Source organism: Pelophylax lessonae (assembly GCF_965119305.1).
Source record: "Pelophylax lessonae genome assembly, chromosome: 4".
Taxonomy (NCBI): Eukaryota; Metazoa; Chordata; class Amphibia; order Anura; family Ranidae; genus Pelophylax; species Pelophylax lessonae.
Window position 1 is genome coordinate 42,533,317 of NC_138771.1, and position 15,051 is coordinate 42,548,367.

Sequence of the window (15,051 nt, forward strand, 5' to 3'; positions counted from 1 at the left end):
CCTAGGATCTGTAGAAGGAGTTCTGACCTCCTCTCTGCTACTAACTGCTTAGACTGGGGATGGCAGAGACTAACCTCTCCGCAGCTGCATGCAGGATCTGGCAGATCTCCTCTCTGCTGCTGACTGCTGAGATAAGATGGGGTGAAGATATGGGGGGATGTCGCAGCTGCAGAAGAGGTAAGAGGGCCACATGAAATGGCCTGGAGGGCCAGATTTGACCCGCAGACCTTGTGTTTGACGCATGCTCTATAGTATGTTCTTGTCTCAATTAGGAGAACTAAGTGTCATTTCTGTCTGCTGTCACATTCCTCTGCTATCTGCATGAGTCACTTCTGACAAGTTTTCCTGACACCAAGAGAAAGAAGGTGACAGGGGAGGGAGCTCCAGCACACAGCCGTGATTGACAGCCTCAGCTCTGTTTCAAAGTAGACACAAACACAAAAACCCCCTGCGCTTAGAAGTGGGCCCACATAATGTAGGTAGGCTATATTTCTGGCTTATATGGATACACCTCATCTTGCTGCCCTCTTAAGACTGGGGGAGCCTGGAATAACTGGAACCACAAAAAGAAAGAGACCTAGTGTATTATTCTAAAACCATTGCATTATTGATATAAAAAGTGGTAAATATTATACTCACAAGATTACAAATTTATCAAGCACATCACATAGTACAACATGTTTTGAGGATTGGTCTCTGAGGAAGTGGTTAGTCCTCGAAATGCGTTAGCCTATTGGATCTTTACCTTCTCTACCACATGATATGATGCAGTGTGGATTGGATGACGTTGTACTATGTGATGTGCTTAATACATTTGTCATCTTGTGAGTATAATACACTGCTCAAAAAAATTAAAGGAACACATTGAAAACATATCAGATCTCAATGGGGAAAATCTCATGCTGGATATCTATACTGATATGTCTGGGTAATGTGTTAGGAAAGAAAGGATGCCACATTGTTTGATGGAAACTAAAATGTTAATCAATCTTCAGAGGGCTGAATTCAAAGACACCCCGAAAATCAAAGTGAAAAAATGTAGCGGGCTAGTCCATTTCGCTGAAATTTCATTGCAGCAACTCAAAATGGTACTCAGTAGTTTTTATGGCCCCCACGTGCTTGTATGGATGCCTGACAACATCGGGGCATGCTCCTAAGGAGACGATGGATGGTGCCCTGGGGTATTTGCTCCCAGATCTGGACCAGGGCATCACTGAGGTCCTTAACAGATAGAAGTGCAACCTGGCGGCATCGGATGGACCGAAACACAGGGTCCCAGAGGTGTTCTATTGGATTTAGGTCAAGCGAGCGTGGCGACAAATCAATGGTACCAATTCCTTCACCCTCCAGGAACTGGCTGCATACTCTCGCCACATTAAGCCGGGCAGTGTCATGCACCAGGAAGAACCCAGGATCCACTGTTCCAGCATGGTATTTGACAATCGGTCCAAGGATTTCATCCCCATACCTAATGGTAGTCAGGGTGCCATTGTCTAGCCTGTAGAGATCTGTGCTTCCCTCCATGGATATGTCTCCCCAGACCATCACTGACCCACCACCAAACCGATCATGCTGAACAATGTTACAGGCAGCATAACGTTCTCCACGGCTTCTCAACACCCTTTCACGTCTGTCACATGTGCTCAGGGTAAACCTGCACTCATCGTTGAAAAGCACAGGGCACCAGTGGCGGATCTGCCAATTTTGGTGTTCAATGGCAAATGCCAATCAAGCTTCACAGTGCCGGACAGTGAGCACAGGGCCCACAAGATGATGTCAGGCCCTCAGGCCACCCTCATGAAGTCTGTTTCTGATTGTTTGGTCAGAGACATTCACACCAGTGGCCTGCTGGAGGTCATTTTGTAGGGCTCTGGCAATGCTTATCTTGCTCCTCTGTGCACAAAGGAACATATATAGGGTACTACTGATGGGTTAAGGGCCTTCTACGGCCCCGTTCAGCTCTCCTAGAGTAACTGTCTGTCTCCTGGAATCTCATCCATGCTCTTGAGACTGTGCTGGGAGACACAGTAAACCATCTGGCAATGGCATGTATTGATGTGCCATCCTGGAGGAGTTGGACTGCCTGTACAACCTCTATAGGGTCCAGATATGGCCTCATGCTACCAGTAGTGACACTGACCCTAGCCAAATGAAAAACTAGTGAAAAAAAGTAAAAAAGAAATGGAGTAGGGAAAAATAATTAAGTGGCCCCCACCTGTAAAACCATTCCTGTTTTGGGGGTTGTCTCATTGTTGTCCATCTAGTGCAGTGGTCCTCAACCCTGGCCTACAGGGCCCACTAACAGACCAGATTTTCAAAATTACTGAAATACATCCCAGGTGATATCATTTGCTGCTCAGTGATTGCAGTACTCTAGTCTGCATCTCCCCAAGGTAATACCTAAAATCTGGCCTGTTAGTGGGCCCTGTAGGCCAGGGTTGAGGACCACTGATCTAGTGCACCTGTTGTTAATTTCATTAACACAAAAACAGCTGAAACTGATTGAGAACCCCCTCTGCTACTTAACTGACCAGATCAATATCCCAGGAGTTTAATTTACTTGATGCTGTACTGATTTAAAACGTTTTCATTAAAAAAATTTTGAGCATTGTACTTATATCCATTGTCAAGTGCATTTACATTTTTGTAGTCAAATTTGAGAAAACCCAACAAACCCAACGCCCAGTATCTGTTAGTCTCAATTTCCTTTTTTTGGCTTCATTGTAGTCAGTGGAGCAAGGACCTGTTTGTTGTATGTTTTTTTTGACCTGGCCAGGTTTTCCTAGGCTGAGCGATTGATTGTTTCTGCCTGTTCCTGGAAGGAGCTTCCAGAAAATAAAGCAGGGAGGGTCAATCGCACAGTTAGGAATCAGACTAAAATTGAATTATTTGGCCTCAACACCAAACAATATATCTGACGGAAATCTAATACAGCTCACCATCCAAATGCCCCATTCCTACAGCAAAGCATCGAGGTGGTAATATCCTGGTATGGGGGGTGATTCTCTGCAGCAGGGACTGGAGCACTTGTCAGGATCAGTGTTAATTTCATCAACTAAAATACGACTAAAACAATTCAGATGACTAATTTATATATATTATAATTTTTGCATATATCTTTTCCCGCACGGATCACTTTATATATTTTTTATATTTATTCAGCTTCTTGATCACTTTATAGATCATCTGAACACTACAGCACGTCTTGCACTTGCCACTTTACCTTTCTACTTGATGATTTATATATTTATTGTTTCACTGAGTCTTTGAGATCACTTTTTTATCACTTATTTATGTATTATTATTGCATTTTACAAATACTGATATTTATTATCTGGTTGATGGTTCACCCATGAAAAAGGGTTTTTGCGCTGGTTTTTTCCTTATACTTAATTTCTTCAGTGTTGTCACATGAAAAGATATAATAAAATATTTACAAAAATGTGAGGGGTCTACTCACTCTTGCGAGATACTGTATTGCAGCTCACAGATGCTTAGATGTGGTGGCTCCATTTGTTTTCTTTTTAGGATTTCTTTCCTTTATTTTCACCTAGTGATCTGACCAGTAAGTCTATTAGGGGCACTAGGTTACCGAGAACTCCAGTCGGGTCTGCCCTAACCAGACTCCCAGTACAACCACACCAGGCTCAGCATTTAGTTTTACCTCTGTTATCCTGGGTCTTATATGTGTGGTTTGTGTTGAAAGTTGGAGACGTATGTATCCATTTGCTTCTGCGGGCAAGCATGGAGGGATAGGGGGGTGCATACATTTTTTTTTGTCTTATTTATTTTATTTTTTATTTTTTTCACTGTCCCTATAATTTTTTTTATCACTTTTATTCTTATTATAAGGAATGTAAACATCCCTTGTAATAGAAATAGGGATGACAGGTCCTGTTTATGGAGAGATCTGGGTTAAGAAACACCCCAAATCTCTCCTTTACCTTTTAAAAGCAAAAGACCAAAAAAATAATTTTTTGATCTCTTGCTTTAAAAAAAAATAGTTTACTCCTTCCAGCCTAGACCGGAAATATTGTCATGATGTCACTCCGGCAAGGCCAAAGAGATGATCAAAGAGAATCTACTCTTTCATCGCCTCTGGGACTAGCTGGCCGACCCATTGGATTGTTTTGTCGGGTAAGCAGGTGAGAAGGGGGGACATCCACTGCCACCGTTTCTGAAAGCGTCCCAGTGGATCATGAGCCGCTTGGAAAGTTTTCATGAAAAAGCCAGCTGCCGGGTGTAAAAAACAATACAGAGGTTATGGCTGATATCTTCAGCCATAACCCTGGTAAACCATTTCAAAGCCACCACATATATATACATATTGCGGTCTTGAAGTGGGAAAAAAAAAACCTACATAATACTTGTTACAATTAGGGCACTTTCACACTGACTCACTGCAGTTTGGCCGCAGTTTGGTCGCAGAGCAGGTGTAGTGCAGGATACCCGTGGTTTTCATGTGCATTACCTGCGGTTTCTCATAAACTTCTATTATGTCCTACATTTTTGGTGCATTTTTTAAAAGCACACCAAAAATGAGAGACATAATAGAAGTCTATAGGAAACCACAGGTAACGCACATAAAAAGCGCAGATTTCCTGCATTACACCTGCGCTGCGGCCAAACTGCAGCAGATGTGCAAGTGGAAAACAATAAAAAGAAAAAAATTTGAAAGCGGAATACAATATAAAAAAAAGTACAGTTATCACTGCGTGTCTTATCGTATTTCCTTTCTCTAAAAAGTTTGTTCCTAATGCTATGGTCATCACCAGTACAGTATTTGTACATTGATATCATATCCCCTCTCAAGCGTCTCTTCTCCAGAGAGAATAAGTTCAGTGCTTGTAGTCTTTCCTCATAGCTGATGTCCTCCATTCCCCTAATTATTTTTGTTGGCCTTCTCTGGACTCTCTCCAGTTCCAGCACATCCTTCCTGAGGACCGGTGCCCAGAACTGGATAGCATACTCCAGATGTGGCCGGACCAGAGTCTTGTAAAGTGGGAGAATAATCTCTTTATTTCTGGATTGAATCCCATTTTTTTATACATGCCAGTATTCTGTTGGCTTTGCTTGCAGCGGCTTGGCATTGCATGCCACTGCCAAGCCTGTTGTCCACTAGGACCCCCAGGTCCTTTTCCATCTTATCCACTCATATTTATATTACAAGCAAAGCAATCACCATTCAAAGGTTAAAAATCCTGTACCTCGGGGAGCTCAGAGGAGCTCAAATGCAGCCACTGAAGAGCCTTCACCCTGGTTTCTCTCCAATCTTTACGCCCAGTTTTGCCTCTCCTGGGGAAAAGTGCGCCAGCCAGCGTCTCCCGGCTCGCACATCCCAGCAAGCCCTTACTTTTATAGGAAAGAGAAGGAGGCGCAACACCTAGTGCATTAACCGTGGTCACCGTATAAAATGTTTTATTAAAATGCCAAATGCATACTCACAGACAAGCTCGAGCTCTGATGAAGGGAGCTTGACTCCCAAAACGCGTTAGCAGTCTCATTCACAGGGCGTGTTCCATTCCATGTGTGGTGGAATCTTTTAATGCGATTTTACATTCTTCTTGTCTGTAAGTATGCATTTGGCATTTTTATTAAAACATTTTATACGGTGACCACGGGTAATGCACTAGGTGTTGCGCCTCCTTCTCTTTTCTATATGTATCTTAGTTGGAGTTCCCTGCCTGAGGAGAGCAGCACGCTGGTCTTCCCCTTCGGAGTGAGCGATTGGCTGAATTGATTGTTTAGCCCTTACTTGTATGCCCGCCCCGCCCACAGCAACCGATGATGTAATCGGTTGGCAAGACACGGTCGGGAGGCCTGCACAGCTTCCCAAGTGCCTGTGGCAGTGGCAAGTGAGTTTTAGACAGAAAGAGAAACCCTGATCTAATCTATAGTTGGAAGCACATATCCCTGGATCAAGAGTCCTCAAACTATGCCCTGTGGGCCAGTGCTGTATCCTGGCCTAGGCCAACAAGGCCCAGGCCTAGGGCAGCACTTTGCAGGGGGGCAGCAAAAGAAAAAATATTTCATTATTTGTATAATGACTATGGACTTCCTATTTATTATACAAATAAGTGAAATAATCCTATAATTACAATCAGTGGCAGCAAACACAAGTTCAAATATCCTAAAAGAGTTATCTAACTAATCCATTGACATAAGGCTGTACTAATGGGCACTGATAAGGCTGCACTGATGGCCACTGATGGGGCTGCACTGGTGACCACTGATTAGGCCACACTGATATGCTGCACTGATGGGCAGTAAAGAGGCGGCACTGATAAGGCTGCACTGATGAGGCTGAACTTATGGGAACTGATGAAGCTATGCTGATAGGCACTGACAGACTGTGGTTATGGTCTGTGGTTTACAGATGACAGGGTGGGTCATAAACAGGAAAGGGTGTGGCCTTTACAGGAAGGGGTGGGTCATATTTAAATTTAGTCAGGCCTATGGCAGCACAAAACCTAAATACACCACTGCTGTGGGCCACATCCAGCCCACTACAAGATTTTATCTGGCCCGGGACTAGGGCCGGTGACAAGGGTTGCTGATAAGGTAGTACAGCCAGCCCTCCTGTACTGGGCCCAGGTCCCTTCAGTAAAAAAATAGGGGGGCTCAGGCACCTGTTGAGCAGAAGGTCCAGCTGTACTGTCTTATTACGAACACCGATCCTCTTCTGCCTCCCCCTGCAGTGCTGTCAGCTTCTCCTGTTCTTTCCCCCTCTGTCTCCACTGCAGGGAGATTGGTTGTAGAACATGTTTCCCTTCCATCTGCTGTCCAGGGCCCCCTGTGTGACCCTTTCCCTCGCAGGGCTGACAGCTTCCCTCCTCTCCCACCGGCAGCTGCTGTAGGCACACAGGGAGATGTTTCAAGATGGAGAGCATGGAAAGGGGTCGGTAAATATGTCATTTACCACCCCTTCCTTTCCCAACTAAACACAATGAGCGATCATTACCAATCACTCCTGTGTCCACTCATCAGTGAAGCATAGTAACCTGTATTTAATATTCTTCAGTTTGTGAATGAGCAGAAAGCCTCAAATCAATTCCTATTCATTCAACTGTGCAGCTATGGCTACAGAGAAAGGGACTGATAAGTCTATGTTCTCATTCACTTTCGGACAGGGGAAGGGGGCCCCGTCAGATAGGCTGTATGGGGCCCTGTGATTTCTAACAGCAACCTTGCTGGTGACATATCCTAACAGTGCACAGATTAAGGATTCAGGCTACTAGAGGCTGCCTATGGTGTTTGCTTTGACCTGATGTAACGGAACTCTGATAAGTGCCCTGATGTAATGAGGGACACCAATGTAAGGGGGAGCACTGATGGCATCCCTTGTGTAACCGGGATGTATGGAATTCGTTAATGATAACAAAAAAGCAGTAAAATAGATCCCCTGCAGCCAGGAAAAAAGACCCAAACCAGCAAAAGTAGATTCCCCCAGCAACAACAGACCCCCACAGCAACAATAGACCCCCCCGATACAAAATACCTCCTCAGTAACAATAGATCTCCCAGCAGCCAGTATTTATAGACTTTCCACCAGCAGCCAACAGCTGTAGATCCCACCAGTGATAATAGATCCCCCAGAAACAACAAAAGGCGCTCTAGCACATCCCACCACCCCATACATACAGCGCTGGAGGTGCTGGAAATGCATTCTGCTGAAAAAAGCTATATATACATATATATATATATATATATATATATATATATATATATATATTAAGCACCCTACAAGGTAGGTGCTAGGCAAAGTATAGTGGGCCCTGGCTGCCTAACAGCAGGGCCATGATTTTCAGCTGGGCTATCATGTCTCCCTGATGTTGTTATTGAGACTGGGGAGTCTCCCCACTGGCTCCATGAGAAGAGTTCTCATTGGGCAGTGGAGGAAACTCGATCAGTGGCACATTCAGGCCTGTATCTACCCCAGAAAGGCAGATTCTGCCGCACAGGATTTTGGGAGTAGATATAAGTTTGAGGGGAGCACATGACACAGCGTCTTTGGCGGTAAGCAGAGCCCCAGGAGGGAGAGTATGGCTGTCTCTCCTCCTGTCAGCAGGATCGGGTGTCTCGGGCGGCTTGCCTGAGGGGACGGAGTGAGCTGAGCTGCAGAGAGGAGATCCGGTGTGCCAAGGACCAGCAGAGCAGAGGGGGTCCAGTTTCAGGAAAGCATTCCAAGTTTGTGAGTACTGTAAACTGCCCCTGGGGGTCTGCCTAGCAGAGGGGACCGCTCCGGTGAAGGTCCAAGGGATCCAGGAGCCAGCTAGCGGAAAAAGGGGGTGCCAGTGTTTACCCTGAAGTGTAGAGGGGGTGCCTAGTGAGAGAACCCTGAAGTGTAGAGGGGGTACCTAGTGAGAGGACCCTGAAGTGTAAAGGGGGCGCCAGCGGTTGGGCCCTGAAGAGTTAAAGTGTACATTGTTGAGAGTTGCAGCAGCACAAGCAGTTACAAAGAGCTACCTCAGTCAGTGAAGGGCTGGAGGGAGCTGTTTACAGGACTTTTGAGCTAACCAGAGTTAAAAGTAAAGTTCAAGCACAAGTTCAGCAAGTCAATATTTTTCAAGCGCCAGCAAGCGTTGGTCAGCATTCAGCTGGCGTCAAGACAGCGCTAACAGGCATTTTTCTTCAAAGTGTCCCAGTTGTACCTAGTTGAGGCAGAGGAGTATCCCACTCATTCCCTTCTCCCATCCCCAATATAAAATAAACAAAACAAACCAAAGATGCCCGGAATGGTCATTGTCTCCAATCTCACACTGGGGTATTCAGCTTAAATGGGCTGAAGGTGTCACCGGTAACCATGGCAGACCCACATCAGGCCCAATGCCTGGAAAATCTGCTACATATATATATATATATATATATATATATATATATATATATTCCTTACACAGCTCAGCCCCCTATCTTGTAATGGACAAAATGTTGCAATATGCTGTCTGCCTGATCACTAAGAGAGACAGAATAAAGCTGGGTACACATTGATCAAGAATCACCTGGTTCAGCATGAACCGGTCAAATTTGAATCTGTCTATAACCCTCCCGGTTCGACAGAAGCCGGTCATTAGGCTTCTGTCAAAAGGTCCTACTGGAAAACCTCCTGCAACCAGTGCTTGCAGCCAATCGGCTGCAGTGCTGATCTGTGTATTCGGACAGTGGGGGGGAAATACCAGTATGTACCTAGTTTTAGGAAATGCATCTCTCTGCCTGCAGCAGACTAATAGTATAATGTAGGATAGGGCATGTACGTGTATGTGGTCTGTTGTGGTTCCTATGGTTAGCCACTTACCAAAGCCTTGGCGTGAGATTAGGCTTAGAGATCCACTCGGGTTAAGTGTAGGGATGAGCTCAGGTTTGGGCCAAACTGAGCTCAGTGTGAACCTACAGGAAACTGTCACATGACCACCATCCCAGTCAGTTTCAGCATTGGAATTCCCCACCCTGCAACTGCACTGAACGAAGGGATGGGTGTGCATCATTGCTCTAACATGATCACATATATGGACACTTTCATTGACCACATATGACCATGTAGTCATATTGGGTCAATAATGTCACCAACATCCCCACCCCTTTGTTATGCACGGCTGTGTGGTGGTCCTCCTCCAGGCACTGGTTGACCCTGTCCTGGCACTGGGTGCGGGACTCTATGGTGGCAGCAGAATGATGGCTAGCTGCCATGTGACAATTTCCTGTAGGTTTAGGCTAAACTGAGTTCACCCCAAACCTTAGCCCATCAGTTAAGTGTCAGCCCTGCCTCTGTTATAAAAAGGTCACCCTGGGTAAGGTTTTACAGAAATTAAAAAAAGCTTACCCTTGTAAGAACCCCCGTCAGTGTTAAACGGTTTGTCTCTGGAAATAAAGTCAAACCATCTAGGAATTGGTAATCTGCAATATATTGATATATTACATTTTTGGGGGTCTTAAAACAGTTTCAGTCACTGTTTCCTTGACTGAAAGTAAGAAAAATCAAATTTTTTGACAATGTGTGAAAATTATAAAGTTGAAATGGAACCGTCACTTTCATATTAACATTTAATTACAAAATGCTTAGTGCAGGAATTATATATGTTACATCAACCTTTGCAGTAAACTGGAGTGGTCTTTAATATGTTAACTTTCAGATTTACTCCAGCAACATGGCTTAGTTTCATGCAATTCCTAAGGAATAAGCAATCACTGTATCCCCAAGCCGTAAACAAGTCTCCGGGTCAACAGGTTTTTTTTCAAAGACGCTGTCGTGTTTTTCCATTTTAACACAAGGACAATTACAGAGGGTATATTTCATTTCGGAGTTCAGAGCAAGGCCAGGAATGACAGATGGCAATGCTAAGCTTGAATTGCTCTCATGGTACCTTGTAATAAACTATTATGCCTCACTTTTTGGCACTTCAATAAAATCCACCAACGTAAATGAGTAAATAGACATGTTTTCTGCTATGTGCTGGACTGTTTTTTTTTTGTTTTGTTTTTATGTCCACAGAAGCAAGAACCAAATGGCGATGGCCAATGCTGGGTTGGCTCTATACAGCAAATATGAAATAACATGTCAATGACTTGTATGCAATATACTAAGAATGCTAAGAGTCAGTTGATGTGGACAGGGACTGCCTTAAGGCCAAACATTTTTAATCTGAACCCAAGGATTCAATTATGTACTATCAACCCTTAGAATTACAATAGCATACCAGGGCCATCTTAACGCACTGGCCAACCTGGGCACCTGCAGTTCCCCTTTTCCCCGGTACTCTCTGGTGCCCCTTTGGCATTGCATGAGATTGGCAGTTTTCTGATCACATGACAGACAATCACGGCGGGCACATAATCTCAAGCCATGCCCTGCCTCCCAGCATCTTAAACTTCTTAAAGAGCTGGGAAGCGCGGCGTGAAGAGGTTTTTTTTTATAATAGATTGTGCTATACAAAATATCAAATATGGCATAAGTCATTTCTAAGGGGGCTAGATGGATGCCAAATGTGAAAGCATTGATTTTCTCAGGACGCTGTGATAGCTGTGATCCCTATTATTCTAATGCTAAGTGACCCAAGTCTATGAATGTCTTCTAAAGCATGACTGCAGTTTTCAACAACTCCTTTGACTATCTTCTGTAGCATGTTTCCAGTCTCTGACTATTTCTCTGTCTCTTACAGCTTTCTGTAGCACTGCATTCACTGATTATTATGTATGACCCTTTAGTAATGTCAGGGGCTACACTTGAGGCCCTGTATACAGTATTTTGTAAAATGACCACCACTGTTTCAAGGTGTCATTTGTAAAACCACTCTATAAAGCCTCGTACACACGCAACGAATTTCCGCCGACCGGTCGTCCGTCTTTTGTCCAGAGTGGTGTCTGTTGGTTGGAATGTGCCTAGACTGCACACAAATTTTCCCGTATGACAGAATTCTACTTCAGAAGTGATGTCATGTGCTGGATTGCTTTCTTTGTGTTCTTTCATCTCTGAGCATGCCTAGTCTTGCTCATAAGATTTTTCCCCATCGAAAACTGTACTAATGAGACGCAAATCGGACGTGTTTTGACGGAGGACAAAAATTTAAATGCCTGCACACCAGGATTTTTTCGGCCGAAAAGTCGGAGTCGGTTGTCGGAAGCACCATACTAACAAGCCGAAAATCGGTCGTCGGACGAAATTTGCCGGCCGAATTTCTTCTCGTGTGTACGGGGCTTAAGGCTCTACAGCAGCAAACAGGTCAAACTAAACTGTGATTGGATGCTTTGGGGCACTACAGACAGTCCTTTGACTAGACCCACTTCACCATTTCTCAATGATCCCCAGGCATAAAACTGTCATAAATAGGAATTGTTTGTGTTTCCAAAAGCCATCAATTAGATTCAGTATTTGTTATTACATTTGGTTAATCTCTTCTTTTTTGACACCCTCTGGAGATTGCTATGCTGGTTGGTCTTTTCAATTAAAATTGCCCGTGTAACATTTGAATCTACTATAACTCTCCATAAGGATTTTACTGACTGTACAGTATATCAAGTAAGTTGACTACCACTGGTCTAACCCTTCTATATTTTATACAAAACAAAGCTCGAGTTGGGCTTTAACTCAAAATGCACAACAAAAAGGAAATAATATTATGCTAATCTAAAGAAAAATTGGCTCATCTCTGAACCTATGAAGATGCTTACCCAACATTCCTTTGTTAGAACGTGACAAACACATATCCTTCTCAGCACTGGGAAGCACAAATCCAACAACAAAGACTTCCACCCCATCAGCCATTAAGGCAAGCCCTAAAACAAAGAAGAGGGTCCACTGGAAACGCCCATGTCCACATTCCTGAATTATGTTTTCATACTGGTAGGCTAATTGCTCTTCATCCTCCATCCGCTCTGCCATAAGATCAGCATGGTCTTTAAATTCATCCCTTATGGCTGTATCCTTATGTTGGGCCCTTATATCATCAGGATGGGGTATACCCTGATACTCTCCTTCGTATATCTCATCATCTTCATCGTGACCCTCTGTGGCATCGCTCTGGGCATCCTCATCCTGGTTGACATGATCTCCACTATGATAATAGCCATCATTTGATGAATATCCTCCATATGTATTATCTTGGTACCTTGAGTAATCATCCATGGCTTGGTTGCTGGTCTGTCTCTTTACCTCTCTAGCTATATCTCGTGCTCCTTGGTAAAAATTTGAATTGTTTCTGTAGCCATCCTCCATTTTGTGTTGGATTTTTTTTTTAATAGAATATCAGTGTTTTTTGAAGCCTAATGGAAAAAATTGTTCCACAGAGTCTCTCGAGCAAAGGTCAAGAATATCCAAAAACCAGGGTCAACAGCAACAGTCCCTTGTGCTCTTATGAGTCATGTTGCTTGTCGTAATCCAATTCTAGTAATACAAACAAAAGGACAGTTATGTTAGATAAATCTGAGAATGAAATGCAACTGCACAGTAAAATAAAATGCAATGCTTTATTTTTGTTATGCCTTTAAATTACAGATTTAAGGTTGGAAATTGTATTGTTTAAGCATGGCCTAGATTTCTAAAATACAAATGATAAAAATTCTAGAACAATGCTACTGGGTTTTTAGCAAACATGAAGTATAAAGTGGAAACAGCTACATTAAGAATGTGATTATATTCAGTCAGAGTGACACAATAAACAGCTGGGTTCTGTACTGCCCTTCCGGCTGAACTTCAGGCAGATATAAAAAAAAAAAAAAAAAAGAAATACCAATTAATGCATTATACGTATAATAAAAATCAGTAAATGTATTTTTTAACGCAAATATCTTAAATACGTGAATTTGACTTGTTTCACCACTTTACCACTAGAGCATTTTGCTGTCTTACGTCTGGGCCACTTTTTGCGATTCGGCACTGTGCGAATTTAACTGACAATTGCGCGGTCATGGGACGCCGTACCCAAACTAAATTTACGTCCTTTTTTTCCCACAAACAGAGCTTTCTTTTGGTGGTATTTGATCACCTGTGCGATTTTTACTTTTTGAGCTATAAACAAAAAAAGAGCGTTTATTTTGAAAAAATAACAATATTTTTCACATTTTTTATATGAAATTCCCCCCAAAAAAGATGTAAAAAACAATTTTTTTTTAAATTTTTGGCCAATTTGTTTTATGCTACATATTTTTGGTAAAAAAATTCACAATAAGCGTATTTTGATTGGTTTGCGCAAAAGTTATTGCGTTTACTAACTAAGGGAAAGATTTATGTCATTTTTGGTGTTTTTTTTTTTAACGCGTAATGGCGGCGATCTGCAATTTTTTTTGCGGGACTGCGACATTGCGGCGGACAGATTGGACCCTTGACTGACATTTTTGACACTTTTGGTGGTACCAGTGACATTACTGCAGTAATCAGTGCTATATATATGCACTGTTACTGTAAAAATGACACTGGCAGGGAAGGGGTTCATTTTATTGGAGAGGGAGGGGTTAATGTATGCCTGGTGCTTACTAACGTGTGGGGGGGAGGTGACTGTGTGACACAGGGACAGATTCATGCTTCAGCTATGCTGAACCCTGAAATCTGACCCTGCCTGTCACTTAGGAGATCCGCCCGCTCTGTTTACACAGGCGGGAGGATCTCCAAACTAGATTCCCCGACGATCGGGGAAGAGCGGCGGCGATTGCCGCCGCTCCTCCCCTGGCCCGACTCCCGCTGTAACTGAAAACAGCGGGAGCGAGCCTCCGGCTGCGCGCGCGCGCCGCCGAGAGAGGGGAAAGTCTGGTGGCGTAGACCTACGTCGCCAGACGATAACGAGCCACTGTGCTGCAGTAGCAGCACAGTGACCAGTGGTAAAGCGGTTAAAGCCTCCCATAAGAGAGAGAGAGGAGCAACACTCTTTGCCAATCAGGTGCCCTCCATTTACATTTGCTGACGAGGAACATGCTGACAGGAGGAGAAAGCAGAGAAGTGGCGTCTTTAGTATGTTGTTGCTCCTTAACTGTCCAATCACAAGCGGGGGGCAGGGAGGTGACCCAGTGGTATTGGGTATAGTGGTCATTGGGATTAAAAAGAATTACATAGCACTTGTGGTCAGTAGGTGGCATAAGTGTGCCCCCTCATTGGAGTCTGGGGGAGGAATAGTGCCCCACTATTGGTGTCACTGGGAGGAATAGTGCTCCATCATTGGTGCCCCTGGGAGGAATAGTGCCCCACCATTTATTTTAGTGGGAGAAATAGTGCCCCATCTTTGGTGTCAGTAGGAAGAATAGTGCCCTATTGTTGGTGTTAGTAGGAAGTATCAAGCCCTTATCTTTAGATTCAGTGAAAGGAATAGTGCCTCATCGTTGGTGTCAGTGGAAGGAATAGTGCCTCATCTTCATCAGCTCATTCCCCCCAGTTATTTACCTTTTGTATCACTTGACCATCCCTTCTAGATTGTAAGCTCTAATACCTCTTCCTCCTATATTGAATTGTATTGTAACTGTACTGTTTGCCCTAACGTTGTAAAGTGCTGCACAAATTGTTGGCGTTATACATGTAGCGCCCTCTAGTGCTAGAATTGTAGATAGGTCTTTGGCGTTTAAGTGTACAGTAGG

At 43.8% G+C, this 15,051-nt stretch overlaps 1 protein-coding gene across 2 annotated transcripts in view; it reads right to left on the reverse strand.

Moving 5' to 3' along the window:
* Nucleotides 1-15,051, reverse strand: part of SV2B (synaptic vesicle glycoprotein 2B) — a 277,072-nt gene that overhangs the window by 90,855 nt on the left and 171,166 nt on the right. For both annotated transcript variants that reach the window (XM_082254320.1, XM_082254319.1), the window contains exon 2: nucleotides 12,163-12,874. In XM_082254320.1, the coding sequence (XP_082110446.1) occupies nucleotides 12,163-12,706 (544 nt within the window). In that variant the 5' untranslated portion in view covers nucleotides 12,707-12,874. The remainder of the gene's footprint in view (nucleotides 1-12,162; nucleotides 12,875-15,051) is intronic.